The sequence below is a fragment of the Urocitellus parryii genome, chromosome 2 (assembly GCF_045843805.1).
Source record: "Urocitellus parryii isolate mUroPar1 chromosome 2, mUroPar1.hap1, whole genome shotgun sequence".
Taxonomy (NCBI): Eukaryota; Metazoa; Chordata; class Mammalia; order Rodentia; family Sciuridae; genus Urocitellus; species Urocitellus parryii.
Genome location: NC_135532.1, coordinates 185,321,164 through 185,341,565, shown reverse-complemented (window position 1 = coordinate 185,341,565; position 20,402 = coordinate 185,321,164). Strand labels below are relative to the sequence as shown.

The 20,402-nt window shown below is 55.7% G+C and overlaps 1 protein-coding gene across 1 annotated transcript; it reads left to right on the top strand.

Annotated features, from left to right (window-relative positions):
- Nucleotides 1-467: 467 nt before the first annotated feature.
- Nucleotides 468-19,317, top strand: Ephb3 (EPH receptor B3). The gene is made up of 16 exons (XM_026389345.2): nt 468-582; nt 9,132-9,196; nt 10,345-11,017; nt 13,361-13,516; nt 14,326-14,676; nt 14,837-14,961; nt 15,189-15,348; nt 15,429-15,537; nt 15,901-15,953; nt 16,964-17,086; nt 17,189-17,436; nt 17,927-18,142; nt 18,254-18,403; nt 18,498-18,691; nt 18,780-18,935; nt 19,041-19,317. The coding sequence occupies exons 1-16, from the start codon at nt 468-470 to the stop codon at nt 19,147-19,149; spliced, it is 3,003 nt and encodes a 1,000-aa protein (XP_026245130.1). The 3' UTR covers nt 19,150-19,317.
- The last annotated feature ends 1,085 nt before the right edge of the window (nt 19,318-20,402 follow it).

The following is a 20,402-nucleotide window of genomic DNA, read 5'->3' as shown; positions in this document are numbered from 1 at the left end:
AGAGCGGCCGCGCCAGAGCTGGGGACAGCAGAAGTGAGTACGTGAGCGGCGCAGCAAGAACCCAGCTCGGACCCCGGACGGAGAGCCCACCCGGAGACCCGGATCTGAGTCGGGCCCCCGGCGGACTGCCGGATTACTGTGCACCTCGAACCACGACCACCTGCTCCCTCCTGCCTCCCGGAGTCCTCGGCATCCGGCCACCCTGCGCCCCGGATCCTCCTGGACCGGTCGGTCCGGATTCCCGCGGGACCGACCTGCCCGCATCCCTCAGGATCGCCGGGCTCGGGGCGCCGCCTCGGTCCCAGAACCGCCCGCCTGGATTGCACCCCTTCTTACCCGGGTCTCCTGGGACCGTAAGCCAGCCTACCCACGAGCCTGCCAAGCGGACCCTCTCTCGGGTGCACGCAGCCCCGCCGGCACGGCCCGGCCCGGCGCGGCCCGGCTCGGCTCCAGGAGTCGCCCCGGCCATGGCCCGAGCCCGCCCGCCGCCGCAGCCGTCGCCGCCGGGGCTCCTGCTGCTGCTCCCTCAGCTGCTGCTGCTGCCGCTGCTGCTACTCCCCGCCGGCTGCCGCGCTCTGGAAGGTGAGCGGCGTCGGGGGGCGCGCCCGGGATAAGGTGCCGGGGGTCGCCAGAGCTCTGGCCCGGTAGGTCGCGCGGTGTGGGTCCATAAGCGCTGAGCGCACGTCGGAGGAGGCTTTGCCGCCTGCGCCCGCCTCGGGGCTGAAGGATGGGTGGGGAGGACGCCCCCAGAGCCGCCTCGGAGGTTGGAGCTGACTCCGCTGCCGACCGTCTGCGGGTTGGGGGATTGCGAGCAGCGGAACTCGGGATGAGCGTCCCCGAAAGTGATGGTCTCGCCTTGAGCTTTTGTGGGAGTACCCCTCACTCACCACAGGGAAACAGGGCCCAAGCACCTCCCAGCGGCGAGGAAGGGTGGGCGACCCATCAGACGAGGCGGGGGCTGCGGGTATGTGGAGGGTGGGGGCGAAGCGGGACTCCCCAGGTTGGGGGGAGGTGGCACCGGTTAGGAACCCGCTGGAGTTAACTGTGAGAGTGTGAGTGCGTGTGCACCCCGCTTTGTCAGGGGATGGCTGCGGGGGTGGAGAGGCGGGGGCCTGTTATTGTTTATGGTTTACCGAGCTACAACTACACACGAGGTGCTGTGTGCACGGGGGTTGCATCCTTCTCTAAGGCTATCCCTCCACCTTCTGGCAGGACCCTTTGAGAGCTTGCTTGGATTTCATTGAACCCCTGAAGCAGCGGGGCTCTGCCCCTGTAGCACCGAGGCTGGGTGCGCTACTCATTAGCCGATGGGAAAAGGCCGGGCTTCTCCGTGGGTTCTGTGAAATCTGCCAAGACTGCCGCTGAGGGGGTAGCTCCAACTTCCAAATAATTGTTCTTGGATGAACAGCCCGAGTGTAGTTGGCCTTGGCAGGCGAGCTCACACGCATGCCACTTGACACCAGCCTCCCAGGGCCAGAGGCACCAATGCAGATCACAGACAATAGGGATGCACACATATAATACCCCCTTTTCCAAAATAATGTGTAGTTATAAAATGAAGGGTGGAGCCTTCCTTAATATATATATAGAGAGACACCCCCAGAAATTTGGAAGAAATTGGAATATAGACAGTAGTGTTTGGCATTTGTATCTAGTCACTTTCTTAGTTTAGGAACAAAAACCATGAATTTTGTGTAACTTGGTTCTTTTCTGTTCACAATAGGTAAACTTAAAGGTTGGAAGGAAAAATCTTTAACACAGTTTGAGAGAAGGCATCTGCTTCTGATGCTTTCGAATTTCTCCAGGGGAAAAATGTTCCTATAATCTCCCACCCCCTTTTATCTCTGAGCCCACTGTGCTGACAGATAGATTCACACGGGTGGACACATGCAAATTCAGACAGGCACACTGAGGTCTCGCCCACACTGGCGCACACTCACCCACATGTGTGTGATAGGATCGCAGGCGTGAGAAACCAGTGTGGGGCTTTGTTGTTGATTGCCTTAAGGGTGTGAGCCAGGGAGCCTGCTTGAGTTCCCAGGTTTTTGTCTGTCTTAGTCCAGAAGAGGTGACATTGACACACTCAGACATGCGCTTATGGAGCTGTGTGTCACCAGCGGCGAGGACCTGTGTCAAGTCCATGACCCCTGTGGGGTGTGGTGGGTGCTAGTTTGGAGTGGGGGTGTGGTTTGGGTCTGGTGAGCAAGGGCTGCCTGGGAGGGCTCACCCCTTCCTCCCTCACTGCATCCCTCTTCCTATCCCTTTCTTCCTCCTTTCCATTCCTCATAATCTCCTAGATCTGTCCCCACAGGCAGGTCCTAGCCAGAAGCTGGTGTCCAAGCCTCCTAGGCCATGGAGCTGGTGGACTAAACTAGAGATATCAGCTGTAACAGCCCAGGAGGAGAGGGCATTAGGACCATTTGCTTGCTGAAACAGTAAAGTGGGAGTCAGGGCTAGCCCCAGGCTGAGACCAGATTCGCGTAGGGTGCCCCTAGAAAGTAGCAGTGCCTACAGTGTGGCTTTCACCATGGCCCTCGCTTTTGAACACCTCAGACCCTGTAGTCTTTAATTTGTGTGTGGGAGAAAAGGAGGTGCAGTGTGCTGACCCCTACAGCCAGGACCAGACCTTGGACCTACAGAGCCTTCGGTCCTCCCTCACTATGAGATGATAATGGTACCAACCTCACAGAGTTGTTGTGAGGATTGAATGGTTTCTATGTGTAAAGCACTTAGCACATCCTCATTGTTATTCAAGGATTAGCTGTTGTTATTATTATTGTTTCTATTATTACCCTAGGGAGGTTGGGAAGGGATTGGAGGAAGAAATGACTAAGGGAAGACTGGTCTGGAAGGATGGGGTGAGCTTATTTTCCTGAAGCTCCAAGAAGGGAAGGGATGGGAAGAGAGATGGTTTGGTGGTCTCTTGTCTGTACTCCACCCTTCTTCTGGGACACGGAGACTTCCAGCTCCTGGGCTGTGTCCAGTGGGCAGAGCTCTGAAGGTATGTAGGTCCCTTAGCACTAAAGATCTCTTAAGCGCCTCACCCCCAAACTTTACAGGAGAGGGATCCAGCTCCCTCCATCCAGTGTTCCATTTGGCTTTGTCAGGATTTGGTTTGCCCTTGGCCTTTCGTTTCTCTGTGACTTGGGTCATTATATTTAGGCCTGGGGTCCCTGAGCTACAGGTGCTGCCCCTCATGTAAAACTAGTCAAAGTTGTCTGACACCTGATTCCTCTTTCTCCCCTACACACTTGGGGTTCACCAAGACTCTGCATCCAAGGATCTCAGTTTTCCATGCAGATGGGGCTGAGGTTTTTCCTTGTTCTCCCTAGTTGAAGAATCACAGCTCCCCTTGCCTTCTAATTGATTACCCCCCACACACACACACGCACACACAGACAAATTGCCCTGGGGTTTACCCACAGACACAGGGACATGAAGCCATCTTGTCGCTCGGTCTCCTTTTGAGTAATGATCCCCAGTTCTGAAGCCAATATCATTCTCCCCTCTGGGACCATGAATGGGGCCTGGGGAATAGTGTCTGAGCCACAGGGCCCTTACACCTGAGAAGGGACGGTTAGGTCCCAGCTGGGAACATACCCTTTTGTGAAAAGAGAAACAGTTACCAGATTGTAAGAGGTGGGGCCAGCACCTTCCTCTCCAGCCAAGCCCAGCTAGCAGAGTAGTCACTGCAGTGGAACCTGTCCCCAAGGGGAAAAGGCACTGTGCTTTTCTACCTCTTTCATTCTTGCTGGAGTGACCACTGAGAACAAGAAACTGAGAAGGGACAACAGCCCAGCATTTTTGTGATTTGGTCGCTTTTTTGAGTCACATTTCGTTGTTCCCCCCACACCACCCTATTACTATTTGTCAGGAACTGGCGCCTCAGAGCTGTGTGGAGGTCAGCAGCAGGTATTTGGGGGAACCAGTTTGCTTATTGCTGCCCTCCCTTTAACCCAGGCTGCTGCTCCTGTCACCTCTCCAGCCTCAGTGGCTGTGAGCTGAAGCTGAGGCTGCTGTGGGCAAGGCCTCTGCCACTGGCCTTCCACTAATTAAACAGCACGAAGAGGCTGAATCACCAGGCCTGCATAGTTTGAAAATTGTAGCCCTGCCTGTTGTGCTGAGTCAAACTGGTTTGTCGGGATTGGGCAGTGGGGGGCGGGCAGGTATAGCTGGGCACCTGATGGGGCGGGAGAGGCCCCCTGGCCCAAGGGCTACCCTGGGGCCAGCTTTCCCATGGCCTTCAACCCCCAGCCCCTGAGGAGGCCCACTGTGACCAGCATTGCAGTGAGGGCTGAGAGCTCATGGGAGGACTAGCTGTCCATCCACTTTGACTGGCAGGGCCAGCAATGGGGTCCGTGTGTGCCTGGATGAGCACTGAGGATTTGGGTTTTCCTGGGCTGCTTCTCCCTTCTCCTCCCTCTCAGGCTTATTTAATTATAAATCCCCATAATCTGAGAGGAAGAATAAAAGACAAAGTGTGTTCTCTGTTCTGTGATGCTCCCTTCCCCACTGTCCCAGACATGGGGGCCAAGGGACTGTGGCAGAGGAAGTAAAGGTGGCCCTGGGTGAATTAGGCTCCTTCACAACATACATGTGCTCCAGGTCCTCTAGCCGGGTCCTCCCAAGACCCTTTTCCTCTCAGGCTGTCCACCCTAAGTGTTCAGGCTCCTACAACTATAAGCACATACACATAGTGACATAAGAGGGGTGGGGGGCATGATAGAAAACTGGGAACCAGAGCCCTCTGCTTGGTGGCTGAGGTAGGGACTCCACGTGGTGGTGGTGGGAAGGGGGGGCCCTCAGGGGTGGCTTGGGGTTTTTTCCTTTTCTTCATTGGTGGTGCTCCTGGTTGCTCCTTCTTGCTCAGACCCTGCCCCTCGGTCCTGTCCCTGCACACTCTGCTAGCCCAGCCCTGGAACATGACTTTTTCTGCTACCTCAGAGTCCCTGGTCTGGAGTTTAGGCTGGAGGCTTCTTGCTTCCATCTCCATTTTTATTTTCTTTGTTCCCTGGGTCTCAGTGGCACTCCTGTTCCAGGGTGAGGTACTCTGAGTGACTTGGGGCCTGGAGGTGCAGTGGGGTCTGGCAGCTCCATAAAGTTGTGTGGCCCTGGCCCTTCACCAGGGCATGTGGCAGGATCACAGCTGGTGCCCTTGCACCAAGGTGGCCCAACAAGGTCCTCAGAGGCAGGCCTGTGTACCTACCATGCCCTCCTTATACCACGTCCTTGACTTGTATGTGCAAGAGCTCCTGAGGCAAAATCTCTTCATGGTGCTGCCCCCTCCCCGAGGTCTCTGGAGTCCTCCAGACAGTACCATTGTGCTGGCAGGAAAGTGGCCTGCTGCTTGGGCAGAGGCTATACTGGGGAGGCCGCACCCAGTCACACCCAAAATCATCTTCATGCCCCTGCCCCACCCCCAGCCCCAGCCCCATGACCTGACTGGCAGCTCCTGACTGAGCCAGGTTAACAGGAAGCAGGGCTGGGGCTTGCTCCTTCCCAGTGCCAGTGGCCAAGGCTGCCCCAGTACCTCTGCACTACAAGAGTGGCCTGCCTGACCAAGAGATGTCACAGAGTTGGGACCTGGATGAGGGGCACTGCCCTCTCTCAACTCTTCCTCCACCACTGCAGACATTCCAGATAAAGAACATGCTTGGTGTGTGTGGGGTGTGTGTGTGTGTGTGTGTGTGTGTGTGTGTGTGGTTTGTGCATGGAGATTCATCTCAGGCTTTACACCAACTCAAACTTTTGATACTTAAACCCGTGTCTCCATACTCCTTTGGGGAGTTGTGGCATGTTCCAGTGCTCCTGGCATCTAATTGTAGTTTTCAAGTAACTGTGTAAGAGCATGTCACCAAGTCTGTATGGGGAAACTGGCCTTTGTGTTTGCACTTTACACTCAGGACTCTGCCTCATGCTGGTGATAGTGTGCAATTGGGTGTGTAAGGAAGAGGCACTGTTGGGTTGGGTATGCATTTCCCTAGGAAGGCTGTGAGAACAGGTCTGCCTGAGGCAAGCCAGATCTCTGTGTGAGAAAGCTTCTCTGTAGATGACTGTCTAAGGAAGACTAATCTGTTTGTACCATATGCATCTGTGTGTCTGAAAAAGACAGACTGTGGAGCTGTGTGTGTGTGTGTTTGCGGGTGGCTGTGGCTTTGTGTGTTTTTGTCCACCATATGTGTTGACTTGTCACTCTTTAGCCCCAGTGGTGAAGAACAAGCCCAGCCACTGCAAACTGTGTGCTGTGTGTGCAACTGTGTGCACAGGTGAGAGCCACACAGCTGCTGCCACGTGGCTGCTTTTCATGCCTGTGGTTTGCTCCTGAGCAGCAAAGCCCCAGTTCCAGAAAGACCCTTGTCCTGGTGTCCACATCCCTGGTGACTTTTTGGGGTAGTATGAGCCTTGTGTCTGCGGTGGCCCTCCTCTCTCATCTCCCTTTGCAGCCACCTGGTGGGGTGCAGCAGGTAGCTGGGAGAGTTTGAAGGTTGCTCACTTATTCCTCATTTGCCCTCTGCCCCTGGGCCTCAGCCCCTGTCCCAGCGTGTGCACATATGCACGCACATACACATGCATACACCATGAGAAGAGGTCTCTCCCTCCCTGTGCCACAGTCAGATGGGTTCTGTGACACCCCCACACCTTCCCCTCAAGCCCTTTGGAGGCTGTGACACAGGCAGGGTCTGTGAGGTCCTTGCCTTCCCTCCTGATCTTGGTCAGGCTGGAGAGATCAAGCCCTCACCTCCCCCCCAGAAGTGGGGAAACAGAGAGCAAGCAGCCCACCCTCTCCCCACCAGGGTGACCGGAGCCCTTCCTCAGGCACATAGGACTCGAAATCCAAGTCCTCTCCTCATTAATGGGAAAAATGTGCCGAGATTGAGCGATGGCCAAGGCTGCGCGATGGCCAAGGGCCGATCCCCTCCCTCCCTCCCTCGCTCCCCAGAAATTAAACAGAAAAGAAGAGCCTCCTCGCCCCCTCCCTCCCGCGCCACCTCCCCACGTCCCTCCCTCCCCTCCCTCCCCTCCCTCCTCCCAGAGCCAGCGCAGGGCTTGTTTTAAACTGTGGAGGAATCTGGCTGGAGGGGGGAGGGGGCTGAATATTTGGGTTTAAACAGTTCCAGATGGGTTTGGCACAGGCTGAGCAGAAGGAAGTGAAGGAGAGGGAGGAGGGAGGCAGCGCGAGGGAGCGGTGGGAGCCCTTGCCTGCTCCGGCGGGCGGGCGGGCAGCAGCAGCAGCGGGCAGACAAGCAGGCGGACTGGCTGGCTGGCTGACTTGAGGGAGGGGGTGCGCTTGGCTCGGCTGCTCCCAGGGACGGGAATACTCCCGGCTGCCGGCTGGGGAAGAGGCCACTTGGCAACCTCCCTCTCTGTCTCTGTCTCCTTGGGCCTCCTTGTCTCTCCATCTCACTGTCTTTTGTAGTCCGCCGCCGGCCATCCCGGCAGACAGCCGGCTCTGCACATCCTTCCAGCTCGGGCTGCCCACCCTGCGTCTCAGCTGGGCCCCTGCTCAGCCTGCCTGTCTCCCAGCCCCTACTTCTGCCCATCTCTGCTTCTTTAGAGGGCTCCCCTGCTGAATGTCTGTGTCTGTCTGTCTGCCAGAGGGGCCTGTCAGGCCACCGTCAAGGAGGCTGGGATAGCTCATCCTGCAGCCCAGACCTCCAGGGATAGGCCCCTGGGAGTGAGAGGGAGCCTCACTAACTGCAGTGAGTGACTGCTGCCCACTGCCCCTATGCCTCCCACAGAGGGCTAGGGCCACGGATGCCCTGTCCACCATCCTCAGCGAGACCCAGCGAGGTTTGAGTCTCTCCTTGCAGGGATCCTCAGGCGCCTTACCGTTAGTGTAGCAGCCTCCAGAAGTTCTAGGGTGGCCCTGCCCCATTCCAGCCCAGGGTTGAGGGGAGAACTATCAGCTGCCCTGTCTCCTAGGCTTTAGGAAAGGAGATGACATCTCTTCCCTCCCTTTCTATCTTCTAGGTCTGATCTTGGGATCCCATTGTCTTTCAGAGACTCAACTTTTTTTTTTCCTTTTCATTCATTCATTCTTTCTTTTTATTGTTTTGGTGCTGGGGATTGAACCCCAGGAGGCTTTACCATTGAGCTACTTCACAAGTTCAAGAACAGCCTCAGCTACTTAGCAAGGCTCTAAACAACTTGAATAGAGTTTTTCCAGCCAAGAGCCCAGAGCCAGCTTCCTAGGGGAGCAAGTTTATGTCAGAGACATTAATAGGCTCCTTCTGTGACTGAGCAAGGGAAAACAGACTAAAATCCACAGCTCAGAATACAGGATAGGCAATGCAGCCAAGCCCTTGGCCCCTGCACAGAGGAGGGTGTCTGACACTGACCCAGAGGTCAAGGAGGGCTTCCTGGAGGAGGTAACTCCTGAGTTGACTTCTCTTGTCCCTCCTTTACAGAGAGGCATACTGCAGTCTGAGTACAAGGGATTAGTTATAGAGTCAGCTAGTTCTGAATTTGAGCTACCCTCCAACCCCTTGCGCCAAGCCCTAGCAGTTTTAGCATAAGCGATACATTTATTTTATCTAGGCATCAGTTTTCTACAGAAGAGACAGAGTGGCAGTGCTTTCAGCCAAGGACTGCAAGCAGCATTTACTAGGAGCTGGTTCTGGGCCTTGGTGGTCCCCACCCACCCTGGAAGAGCATTCTTGCCCCATTCCAGTAGGTGGCTGGGTGGGCGCTGGCTCTGGCCTGCCCTGCCCTCCTCTTCCCCAGGCAGTGTGTGGGGCTGAGCCTTTGTATTGGGAATGGAGTCAGGGGAGGCCAGGGCCCAGAGTCTGAAGCACACAGCCTTTTGTTCCAGGATAAAGGCCCTGTGGGCCCCTTTGTGTGGAGATTAGCGGAGCCCGTAGGTGTGTGAACGGCCTCTGCTCCTGCCTCATTAACCCAGGCCTGGGGTCAGCTGCTGACAGCCACCCCCAGCCTGCTGGACCTGACATCTTTGGGGCTGTGGCATTTCATGGCAGGGTCTCCTCTAGAGTCAGGGAGCTGGGGACTCCGGGGATTTGGAGAATGGTACCTGATGGGAATAGTACCTCATGTCATGGCTGTTTCTGGGTGATTTTATCTTCCTCCCCATCCTGAGATCAGCCCCTGACCTTTTTCTTCTATTGTTTTCCCAGAGACCCTCATGGACACAAAATGGGTGACGTCTGAGTTGGCATGGACATCTCATCCAGAAAGTGGGGTAGGACTTCCTTATCTCCCCTTAGTGTTTGTTGCCTAACGAGGCCACTGCCCTCCCCCACCTAGTATCCATGTCCCCTTCCAGCATCTGGAGAGGGGCTGCCTCTGCCCTCATCTGTCACCATCACCTTCTGTGACATCCCCATCCTCCTCATTTGTCACCTTCTGGGCCTTCTCTGTGGTTGCATCTCTCCTCTTTTGCCTGCCTGTGCCCTCCCCCATGCACTGTCTTTGTCCCATTGCCCCTCGGCCAGTCTTCAACCTGTTCCTTATGCCTTCCCCTCCCCCACCTGGCAGCCTTTCCTGATCATTTCCCTCCTTCTTGAGTCCCTGGAAAGAGTGATGGATGGCTTAGGGAACAGGAGATCTTGATTTCAGATTTCCAACTTGCTGTGTGACCCGTGAGCGGGGCAGTTGACTTTTCTGGGCCTCCATTTCTTCACTGTTAAATTTCTTCCCTGTTAAATAGGTCCACAGTATCCTAATTAACTTCCCTGGATGGCCTTCATGGCTGGGCCAAGTCCTGGACCCCTGGGGTATGATGGCACTGTAGGCCCAGGAGTCACCAGCCCAACTGTGGCTTGAGCAAATCTCTCTGTCCCATGAGCCTTGACTTCCTTGTCTCTATAGCGAGGACAACAGATGTTCCTCCTCATGGAGTTCTTGTGAAGATTAAATGTGTTGGTAGTGGCCACAGCCAGGATCCATTGAATGCTTCCTCTGTCAGGCACTGTTAATAAGCCCGTTACATGTCTTGGGTGGTTTAATTCCTCATAGCCTCATTTAATTCCAATCAACCCCATTTTATAGGTGATGAAACTGAGGCCTAAAGATAATAAATATTATAGCTAATATTCATACGGTACTTACCAGTTCTCAGCCTTCTACTACATACTTGATTCAGTTAAAAACATTTATTCCATACACATTTTAGTTGTTCCCCTGTTGCAAATGGGGAAAACAAGGCACAGGGAGATGAAGTGACTTAGTCATATATCGAGCAAAAAGATGGGATTTGAACTCATAGTTTGTGCTCAGCCACTCACATGGAAGCATCTTTGTGAAGTCAAGGTAGCAGATTTGGGTATGTGGTAAGCATTTGGAAAATGTTGGTGCTCACTCTGTCTTTTTCATTTGGTCTGTGCCCAGTGGGAGGAGGTGAGTGGCTATGACGAGGCCATGAACCCCATCCGCACCTATCAGGTGTGCAACGTGCGTGAGTCGAGCCAGAACAATTGGCTTCGCACGGGATTCATCTGGAGGCGGGACGTGCAGCGGGTCTACGTGGAGCTCAAGTTCACTGTGCGTGACTGCAACAGCATCCCTAACATCCCTGGCTCCTGCAAGGAGACCTTCAACCTCTTCTATTATGAGGCTGACAGTGATGTGGCTTCAGCCTCCTCCCCGTTCTGGATGGAGAACCCTTATGTGAAAGTGGACACCATTGCACCGGATGAGAGCTTCTCACGGCTCGATTCGGGTCGAGTCAACACCAAGGTGCGCAGCTTTGGGCCGCTTTCCAAGGCCGGCTTCTACTTGGCCTTCCAGGACCAGGGTGCCTGCATGTCGCTCATCTCCGTGCGCGCCTTCTACAAGAAGTGTGCATCCACCACCGCAGGCTTCGCACTCTTCCCTGAGACCCTCACTGGGGCCGAGCCCACCTCGCTGGTCATTGCTCCTGGCACCTGCATCCCTAATGCTGTGGAGGTGTCGGTGCCCCTCAAGCTCTACTGCAATGGCGACGGGGAGTGGATGGTGCCTGTGGGCGCCTGCACCTGTGCCACTGGCCATGAGCCAGCTGCCAAGGAGTCCCAGTGCCGCCGTGAGTGGGGGCTGGCCCCGGGGAGGAGGGGCAGGGAGGGCTTGGCCACAGCCATACTTCCTAGCCAGTCTTTCTATCTGACTAGAAGACCTGGCTTCTTGTGTGAGGTGGAGAGAGGAAAGGAAAGAGTGGGTAGCAGATGTGGAGAATGTGGTGCAAGAAGAGAGATAGGAGAGAGAACGAGAAGAGAAAAAAGGAGGACTGGGGATGTAGCTCAGTGGCAGAGCACTTACCTCGCATGCATGAGGCCCTGGGTTTGATACCCAGCACTGTGGGGGAAAAAAGAGAGAATGAAATTAGAGGAAGAGAGACAGAGAATCCTTGACAAGCAGGCATTTGGAGAACCTGGGCAGAGACTTGGGAGACTGGCAGAGGTGCCTGCTTTGTCCTAACCTCCATGTAGATTCACCCTGGAAATTCTAGATGGGCTTCAGAGCTGAGAGGAGAAGGGCTGTGGGCACCTCGTGCTTGACCCTCTTTTTTTATGGCTCATCTCCTTAAGAGGTGGTGTATATGGCACAATATCCAGGAGCTCAGCCCCTCAAGTCCTGAGTCCTGACTCTGTCATTTTCCTCCTATGTGACCTTGGGCAAGGTACTTAACTCTTTGAACCTTGGTTTCCTTGTGCAAAACAGGGGCATGAGGACTCCTTGGCCCTGAGGATTCCTAGGGTTGTGGTGAGGGGTGAATGAGTGATCCTGCCCTGGCCTGTGATAAGCACAGACACCATTTCACTGGCCTCAGGAGCACAGGGACGCTTGGAAGACAGGGATTGTTCACTCCTTATTTTATGCACGAGGAGGTTAGGAGGCTAGCCAAGCCTCACAACCTTAGGCTTCCCAGTTATAAAACTTGTTCACGCGGAGCCCTCATTGACCCTCACCACAACCTCATAAGGTGGATTCCCATTATCTCCTCCTTCACCAACGAGGAAGTCAAGTCTCAGAGCAGTCTATACTGTAGGCCTCACAGCTCGGGAATATGGGTGCTGGCCCTGACGACCCTTCCAGGGCTGTGGCATGCAGGACAAGGTGCCCAAAGGCCTTGTCCTCCATTCCCTCTGCCCAACCCTCTTCCCTGGGGCTAGCAGTCATTGCTTGGAGGTGTGGGAGATGGCTCTTGCCATCGCCCTTGGTGTGAGGGGGCTGGGTATGTGGACCTGGTTGTGAGGCCCGGGTTGGGGTTGTCCTCTGGGCCCCTCTCCACGACTCTATGGGAACCTGCCTGAGACTTCCTCTTCCAAAGTGGAGAAAGGGGGTGGGGGTGATGAGCCTGACAGCCTGAAGAGGGGCTAACACTCTGCAGGTCCCTGGCAGGAAATGCACGCTGGTTCCCATAGCAACCAGGCTGGCCTGGCCTCTGCCCCCTCCCCCACTGGCTCAAAGAGCTGGGATGGAATATCACCTTCGTGAGGGGAGATTAAGCCCCAGAGGAGGGCACAGCCCCGACTCCTGGCATTCTGTAGCAGACCCCCTGCCAGAGGTCATCATGTGGATAGGCTGATGGTGCACCTTAGTGTGTCCATTTAGCTTGGATCGTGTCCATCACACTAACATAATTATTCCTAGTGCCCCCTTTCACTGAAAATATTCCAATCTGAATAATAACTCACAGAGCAATCCCAGATATCAGAACTCTACAGCACTCATGTCCAGGGGACCAAGTATAAATGGCAGGAGAAGAGACAGGGAGAAGGGATGTTCAGGCTGTGGATTCACTTTGGGATTAGTCCCCTGGTGGAGGCCTCTGAACTCCAGGTGACCCCAGCCTTCCTGCCTGCTTTTTTCCCCCCTCCTTTCCTCACCCCTCCTCAGCCATGCCCATCCCTGTCAGGGGCAGAAAGGAGTTGCTCCCCTGCCTCTGGAGGGTGGGGTAGAGGTCAGACTGGGCAGCCTCTACAGAAGAGGCCCTACCTACTTCTGGCAGTGGAAGGGTGGCCTTGAGGGTCCTCATAAGTGACTTTTCGAGAGCCTGGGGGGCATCTCAGCAGAGTACAGGGTGACAGAGTCCGCTGGTGGTCTCTTCCCCGTCCACCTCCTCTTCCTCTGCGCTCTCTGCCTTGCCTCGACAAGCCCAGGCTGTCTAGGTGATGGGGCTGACGTCTTCACGAGGCCCTGGGGTGGGGGTGAGGGGGGCAGGGGCGGGGAGGAATCCGCTGACGTGGGGTTTCCATGGTCCAAAGGGCCTTTTGTAGCTGAGCAGGAGCCAGGCAATCCCAGCATCGCCCCCACAGTCTAGGAGGTGGAGGGGCCAATACCTGGGCTGGGCAAGGGCCAGGTTCTCACGCATGTGTGGAGGCTTGGTGTCTTCAAGCAAGGGAGGTGACCATCCTTTCACCCACAGCCTGTCCCTCTGGGAGTTACAAGGCAAAGCAAGGAGAGGGGCCCTGCCTCCCCTGCCCCGCCAATAGCCGCACCACCTCCTCGGCCGCCAGCATCTGCACCTGCCACAATAACTTCTACCGTGCTGACTCGGACTCCGCAGACAGCGCCTGTACCAGTGAGTTGACGCAGGACCTGGATGTGCGGACCTGGTTGTGAGGCCCGGGTTGGGGTTGTCCTCTGGGCCCCTCTCCACGACTCTATGGGAACCTGCCCGAGACTTCCTCTTCCAAAGTGGAAAAAGGGGGTGGGGGTGATGAGCCTGACGGCCTGAAGAGGCTCTGTAGGCCTTCCTAGGGTCCTGCCTATAGCCCCATCTTCCAGATGGGGAAACCAAGGCTCAGAGGCTAGATGATGCAAGATGGCAAAGCTAGGAAATCCACTGGCTCATCCCTGTCACCACCATTTCACAAGCACCCTCTAGCTTCTAGCCAGGCGGGAGTGCACTAGTCCCTTGACCCTTCCTGTTGTAGGACTGCTTCTCTCTCAGCCCAACTCTAACCTCACACCCTAGTGCAGGCTGGTATCCAGCTTTATCCTTGCTCTGGCTTTGGGGCTGCTGAGCATTGTGCTGGGTATGGGGGACATGGGAGAGTAAATGAACTCATAGAGGAACTCAGAACTGGGTGAGAGAAACAGATGTAAAAATAGGTAATGACCATATGTATAAGAGCTGGGCCAGAAAGTGGCCCAGGAATTGTGTTATGGGAGTACACAGGATGGGGAGTGGATGAATCAAGGAAGGCTTCCACGAGGAGGTGACGTTGCGTGGTGGAGTCTTGAAGGATGAACAAGAGTCTGCCCAGGGAAGAATTGTAGGAAGAGTATTCTGATTATAAAGCAGAGGCAGGACAAGTGTCTAGGGACATGGGCTGAAGGATACACCTAGGGTCCCCTGCTCACTGCTTTTTCTACTTGTCCCTCTAGCGGTGCCATCTCCACCCAGAGGTGTGATCTCCAATGTGAATGAGACCTCACTGATCCTTGAGTGGAGTGAGCCCCGGGACCTTGGTGGCCGGGATGACCTCTTGTATAATGTCATCTGCAAAAAGTGCCGTGGGGGTCCCGGGGTCGGGGGACCCTCAACCTGCTCACGCTGTGATGACAACGTGGAGTTTGTGCCTCGGCAGCTGGGCCTGACAGAGCGCCGGGTCCACATCAGCCATCTGCTGGCCCACACACGCTACACCTTTGAGGTGCAGGCGGTCAACGGTGTCTCTGGCAAGAGCCCTCTGCCACCCCGATTCGCAGCTGTGAATATCACCACCAACCAGGCTGGTGAGGAGGGAACACAGGAGGGTGGCCTGGGTCAACTTCCATTAGATAGAAGTGTGGTTGCCCAGGATCTGCCAAGGGGCCTCCAGGGGTTCCACGGGAACTGCATCCTGAGGGATGTCAGGACCCAAGGAACCCAGGGTGAGTGCCTGCTATTCCCTAGCTCCATCGGAGGTGCCTACGCTACGCCTGCACAGCAGCTCAGGGAGCAGCCTGACCCTGTCCTGGGCCCCTCCCGAGCGGCCCAATGGAGTCATCCTGGACTATGAGATGAAGTACTTCGAGAAGGTCAGGGCCTCCATGGGCAGGAAACGAAGTACTTTGTAGGTCAGGGCCTCCATGGGCAGGAGGTGACCTTGGGCTGAACTGAGCCAAGAAGTGTACCCCCCAGGTAGTGCAGGGGCCCTTGGGAGCAAAACCTCAAGTACTGAGGGAACCACATGGTGACCTGGGTGAGGACAGACCAGTTGGCCTCAGGACCCACCTGAGATTGCCTTCTTCCTCCTGCATTGCAGAGTGAAGGCATTGCCTCCACAGTGACCAGCCAGAAAAACTCGGTGCAGCTGGATGGGCTGCGGCCTGACGCGCGCTACGTGGTCCAGGTCCGTGCCCGGACTGTAGCTGGCTATGGGCAGTACAGCCGCCCGGCTGAGTTTGAGACCACGAGTGAAAGAGGTACCTTGCCCCCTGTGCCTGTCCCTGCTTTGGCCTGTCCTTTCCTGCCCTCCACTCATTCGCCCCTCCTTGGTCTCCAGGCTCTGGTGCCCAGCATCTCCAGGAGCAGCTTCCCCTCATTGTGGGCTCCGCGACTGCAGGGCTTGTCTTCGTGGTGGCCGTTGTGGTCATCGCTATTGTTTGCCTCAGGTACTCCCAGACCCGTGTTTGTTCCCACAGGTTGACTAGAGCTTCCCGTGAGCACTTTAGAGCCCTCCTGCCACATAGAATGACCACCACCTCCCTCCAGACCAGAGCCACAGCCTTCCTGGGCTCAGGTTCTCTCCCAGAAAGACTTGCCCCAGTCCATCCCATGCCATTCTCCTGTCCTATTCCCCCGCCCCCAGGGACTGAGCTCTGAGTCCCTGTCCAGAGACCCAGAGGTGGCTGTTACTACCAACCTTGGGACCAGGCACAGGGCCCTCTCTGGTGCACTCTGCCCTGTTAGAGAGCCCCCTGAACAAAGGGAGCTATGGGACTTGTCTCAGGCCTGCCTCTACCCTGTCCCTCCAGGAGACAGCGGCACAGCTCTGATTCGGAATACACGGAGAAGCTGCAGCAATACAGTGAGTGCCGCATCCCTACCTCCTTGAGCTCTCTCAGCCCCGACAGGGCTTGCTCTTCCCTGCTTGTGACTTCATTGCTTATAATTGGGTGCCATTTCCTGACCCCTACCTCATTTCCAGGTACCCCGAGCATCCCTCTCTCATACTTGCTAGTCCCAAGGTTGAGAGAGATCTAACCCCTACACCAAAGGCAGTTAGTTCATTCTATGGGGAAAAGGAGGTGCTGTGTGTGTGCAGAGGAAACAATTAGAGAACAATTAAGTGTTAAGTTGGTTGTTCCTGTGGTCAAGGGCAGTAAGAGTTCAGAGAAGAGGAAGGCTTCCTGGAGGAGGTGGTGGAGTGAATAGCGTTGGAGAGGTGGGGAGAACATTCCTAGCCGGAGGAGCCTCTGGAAGGAAATGGGAGGGTGTGGGGAGGCCGCCTGGGAGCAGTGAGAAGCCTGCTTGACAGCTGCTGGAAGCCAGGCTGGAGAGTGAGGCCAGCCCTTGGAGGGTCGTGAAAGGCAGGCAGAGTTTGGGCTTGACTTCACCACAGGTAATTGGGAAGGCTCTTAAGCTGCGGAGGAAGACAATGGAGGTATTGTTTCAGGAAGATGCCAGGTAGCTTGGTGGGAAAAGTCCAGAGGCAGAGAGCCCAGCTGGGAGGCTATTGCAATAGTCTGAGTGTTGAAGGCTGGACAAGGTCAGGGCAGTGGGAACCCGGGAAGGGCTGAATCTGAGAGAGGTTTGGACATGATGAGAGATGAGGGAGGAGGCGACTAGGAGAAGAATCCTGGGTGTAAGGCTCTTGTGGTCCCTAAGTGTTCTCTTGTCTGGGGTAGGGAGGGAGGAGGGTCAGGGCATCAGCTGGGAACGGGGAGGGAGCTCAGTAGAGAGGTAGTGGCGCATGCTCCCTTGAGGCTCATAGTCTGGGCAGGGTCTCTGGACCTGAAGTTGAGGATTGAGCAGTTCCCTTCCCATACTTGGCCTGAAGCTCTATCACTCTCTCACGCCCACCTCTTCCCCCTCCAGTTGCTCCTGGAATGAAGGTTTATATTGACCCTTTTACCTACGAAGACCCCAATGAGGCTGTGCGGGAGTTTGCCAAAGAGATTGATGTGTCCTGCGTCAAAATCGAAGAGGTGATTGGAGCTGGTGAGTTCTCTGAGGCGGAGTGTAGATGAGAGACTGAAGAGGCTGGGTCATTCCTGGGATGATTCCAGAAGCAGCTTATGGCCTGCACCCTATCTCTTGCAGGGGAGTTTGGGGAAGTGTGCCGGGGTCGGCTGAAACAGCCTGGCCGCCGGGAGGTGTTTGTGGCCATCAAGACACTGAAGGTGGGCTACACTGAGAGGCAGCGGCGGGACTTCCTAAGTGAGGCTTCTATCATGGGCCAGTTCGACCATCCCAACATAATCCGGCTGGAGGGTGTAGTCACCAAAAGTCGGCCTGTCATGATCCTCACTGAGTTCATGGAGAACTGTGCACTGGACTCCTTCCTCCGGGTAAGAACCAACCCCAGCCCCTCTCCTTTACCCCTCCAGAGAACTGGATCAGGCCAATTGCCACCTCCCACAAGTCAGAGAGACCCTATTCAAAGTCTACAAAAATTTATTGAGGTGGCATAGTGTAGGGAAATAGCCAGGCCTTCCGAGCCAGAACAATTGGAGGTCATATCCTGACTCTGCCTTTGATTGCTTGTGTGATCTGAGACAAGTCACTCAATCTTTCTGCCTCTCAGTTGCCTTGGTTATAAAATGGGAAGGGTAAAAGCTTCTGGGTCCTCATGAGGATTAAATGAGTTTTTGTGTACAAGATGCTTGATACATCTTGTATCAAGCTGCTCAATACTATGTACAGTCAGTACATTCTGGACATGTGTGCAGGTTAGATGAAGTATGATCTCTGAGGACTTAGAGAGGGCAGGTGACCAAGCAGGCAGGCCATGGGCCAGGAGAGAACCACAGGCCCACTGAGCCTGCTTGTTGTCCCCAGCTCAACGATGGACAGTTCACAGTCATCCAGCTGGTAGGCATGTTGCGGGGCATTGCTGCTGGCATGAAGTATCTGTCTGAGATGAACTATGTGCACCGAGACCTGGCTGCCCGCAACATCCTTGTCAACAGCAACCTGGTCTGCAAAGTCTCAGACTTTGGCCTCTCTCGCTTCCTGGAGGATGACCCTTCCGATCCCACCTACACCAGCTCCCTGGTACAGGAAGCAGCTGGGAGGGAATCTGGGGGTGGGCTCAACCAGGCAAGGGCTCAAGGCTGGGGGGCAGCCTCGAGTCACAGGGTGAAGGGCATGTGCCCCCCTCACCAGGGCGGGAAGATCCCCATCCGCTGGACTGCCCCAGAGGCAATAGCATATCGGAAGTTCACCTCTGCTAGTGATGTCTGGAGCTACGGAATTGTCATGTGGGAGGTCATGAGCTATGGAGAACGACCCTACTGGGATATGAGCAACCAGGATGTGAGTGGGGGACAAGCCAGAGTGGTCAGGTGGGTGGGAGCTGACTGGGGAGTGGAGTGGTGGCTTACTCTGGGTTTCCCTGCCCTTGGCCCAGGTCATCAATGCCGTGGAGCAGGATTATCGGCTGCCACCACCCATGGACTGCCCCACAGCACTGCACCAGCTTATGCTGGACTGCTGGGTGCGGGACCGGAACCTCAGGCCCAAATTCTCCCAGATCGTCAACACCCTGGACAAACTCATTCGCAATGCTGCCAGCCTCAAGGTCATCGCCAGTGCCCAGTCTGGGTCAGTACCTCCACTCTCCTCAAGCCAGGTGTCCTATCCTTGCATCTCCTGCTCTCAGGACTCATCAGGTCACTATCTTCTCCCACAGCATGTCACAGCCCCTCCTGGACCGCACAGTCCCAGATTACACAACCTTCACAACAGTCGGTGACTGGCTGGATGCCATCAAGATGGGGCGCTACAAGGAGAGCTTCGTCAGTGCGGGGTTTGCATCCTTTGACCTGGTGGCCCAGATGACTGCAGAGTAAGTGCACCTCTGATTTGGAAGGGCAAGGCAGAGGGCTCTGGGTTGGGCCCAGGGTGGCAGGCAAGAGGGAAGGGACTGACCTTGCCCTTATTCCATCTGCAGAGATCTGCTCCGGATTGGGGTCACCCTGGCTGGCCACCAGAAGAAAATCCTCAGCAGTATTCAGGACATGCGGCTGCAGATGAACCAGACACTGCCTGTGCAGGTCTGACACCCAGCTCCTACTGGGGGGTGCCCCCCCAGGACTGCGCAGGGACTCCGACTAGCCAGCTGGACTTTTGGACTTTTGGATGCCTGGCCTTAGGCTGTGGCCCAGAAGATGGAAGTTTGGGGAAGGCCCAAGCTAGGACTTCTCCAGGCCTGTGCTCCCTCCCCAGGAAGTGTGCCCCAAACCTCTTCATATTGAAGATGGATTAGGAGAGGGGGTGATGACCCCTCCCCAGATGCCTCTGGGCCCAGGCCTTCCTGCTCTCCAGTAGGGGATCCCCACAACCTCAGACTTGGCTATTCTTCAGGCTGGAGGTCCTGGCAGGGTCAGGTGGGGGGGTAAGCCTGGGTTCCACAGGGCCCAGCCCTGGCAGGGTCTGGCCCCCCAGGTAGGCAGAGAATAGTCCCTCCCTCAGGAACTGGAGGAAGGGACTCCAGGAATGGGGAAATGTGACACCCATCCTAAAGCCAGCTGGCACCTCCAGTTTGCACAGGGACTTGTTCTGGGGGCTAAGGGCCCTGCCCCCACCCCCGCCCTTGGTGCTGTCATAAAAGGGCAGGCAGGGACAGGCAGAGGATCAGCTCCTTGCCCCCCAGAGACTGACTCTCAGAGCCAGAGATGGGATATGTGTGAGTGTGTGTGTGTGTGTGTGTGTGTGTGTGTGTGTGTGCACGCACTGGCCTGCACAGAGAATATGGATGAGTGTGCAAAGCTTGGCCATGTGCCCCGCAGGGGGGCCAACTGGGCCAACAGCGGAATAAAGGCAATAAGATGATTCTCTTGCCCCTTCTCATTCCTTCTCCCAAAGCAAGATTCCTTAATTCCCTCCAGTTCCAAATCCCTGGCTTCTAATCCCTTCGCCATTCCCCCCAGTCTTGGGGAGTCCAGATCCAGGCCTTTCCAAACCCAGTTTCTTTTGCCTCGTTGTTTTGATCATCTAGCTGACTTCCCAGAAGTGGTGCAGAGGCCTGGAGGGCAAACTCCTTCAGAGCTGCACCTTCTAAGGCCCTGGCCTTCCTTGGGTGGGGCAGACACCTAAGTCTAGATGGTGTTTTACAGATTCCTCTCACACCCATTGTGGCTGAAGGAGTGGCCAGAAGGGGAGTGTGTTGATCAATTCCCAGGGTCACTGGCCAAGAACAAAGGGGAGTGAGCCACTGACATTCACAGGTGGAAAACAAGAAACCTGGCTATTCTTCATGGAGCACTGACTGTGCCCAGGCACAGGGCTAAATGCCCCAATTATACCCGGATCT

Coding starts and splice junctions, on each gene's coding strand:
- Ephb3 (XM_026389345.2), top strand. CDS start 468: ATGGCCCGAGCCCGCCCGCCGCCGCAGCCGTCGCCGCCGGGGCTCCTG. Junction 583..9,131: donor CGGCTGCCGCGCTCTGGAAG/GTGAGCGGCGTC, acceptor TTGTTTTCCCAG/AGACCCTCATGGACACAAAA. Junction 13,517..14,325: donor CGCAGACAGCGCCTGTACCA/GTGAGTTGACGC, acceptor TTGTCCCTCTAG/CGGTGCCATCTCCACCCAGA.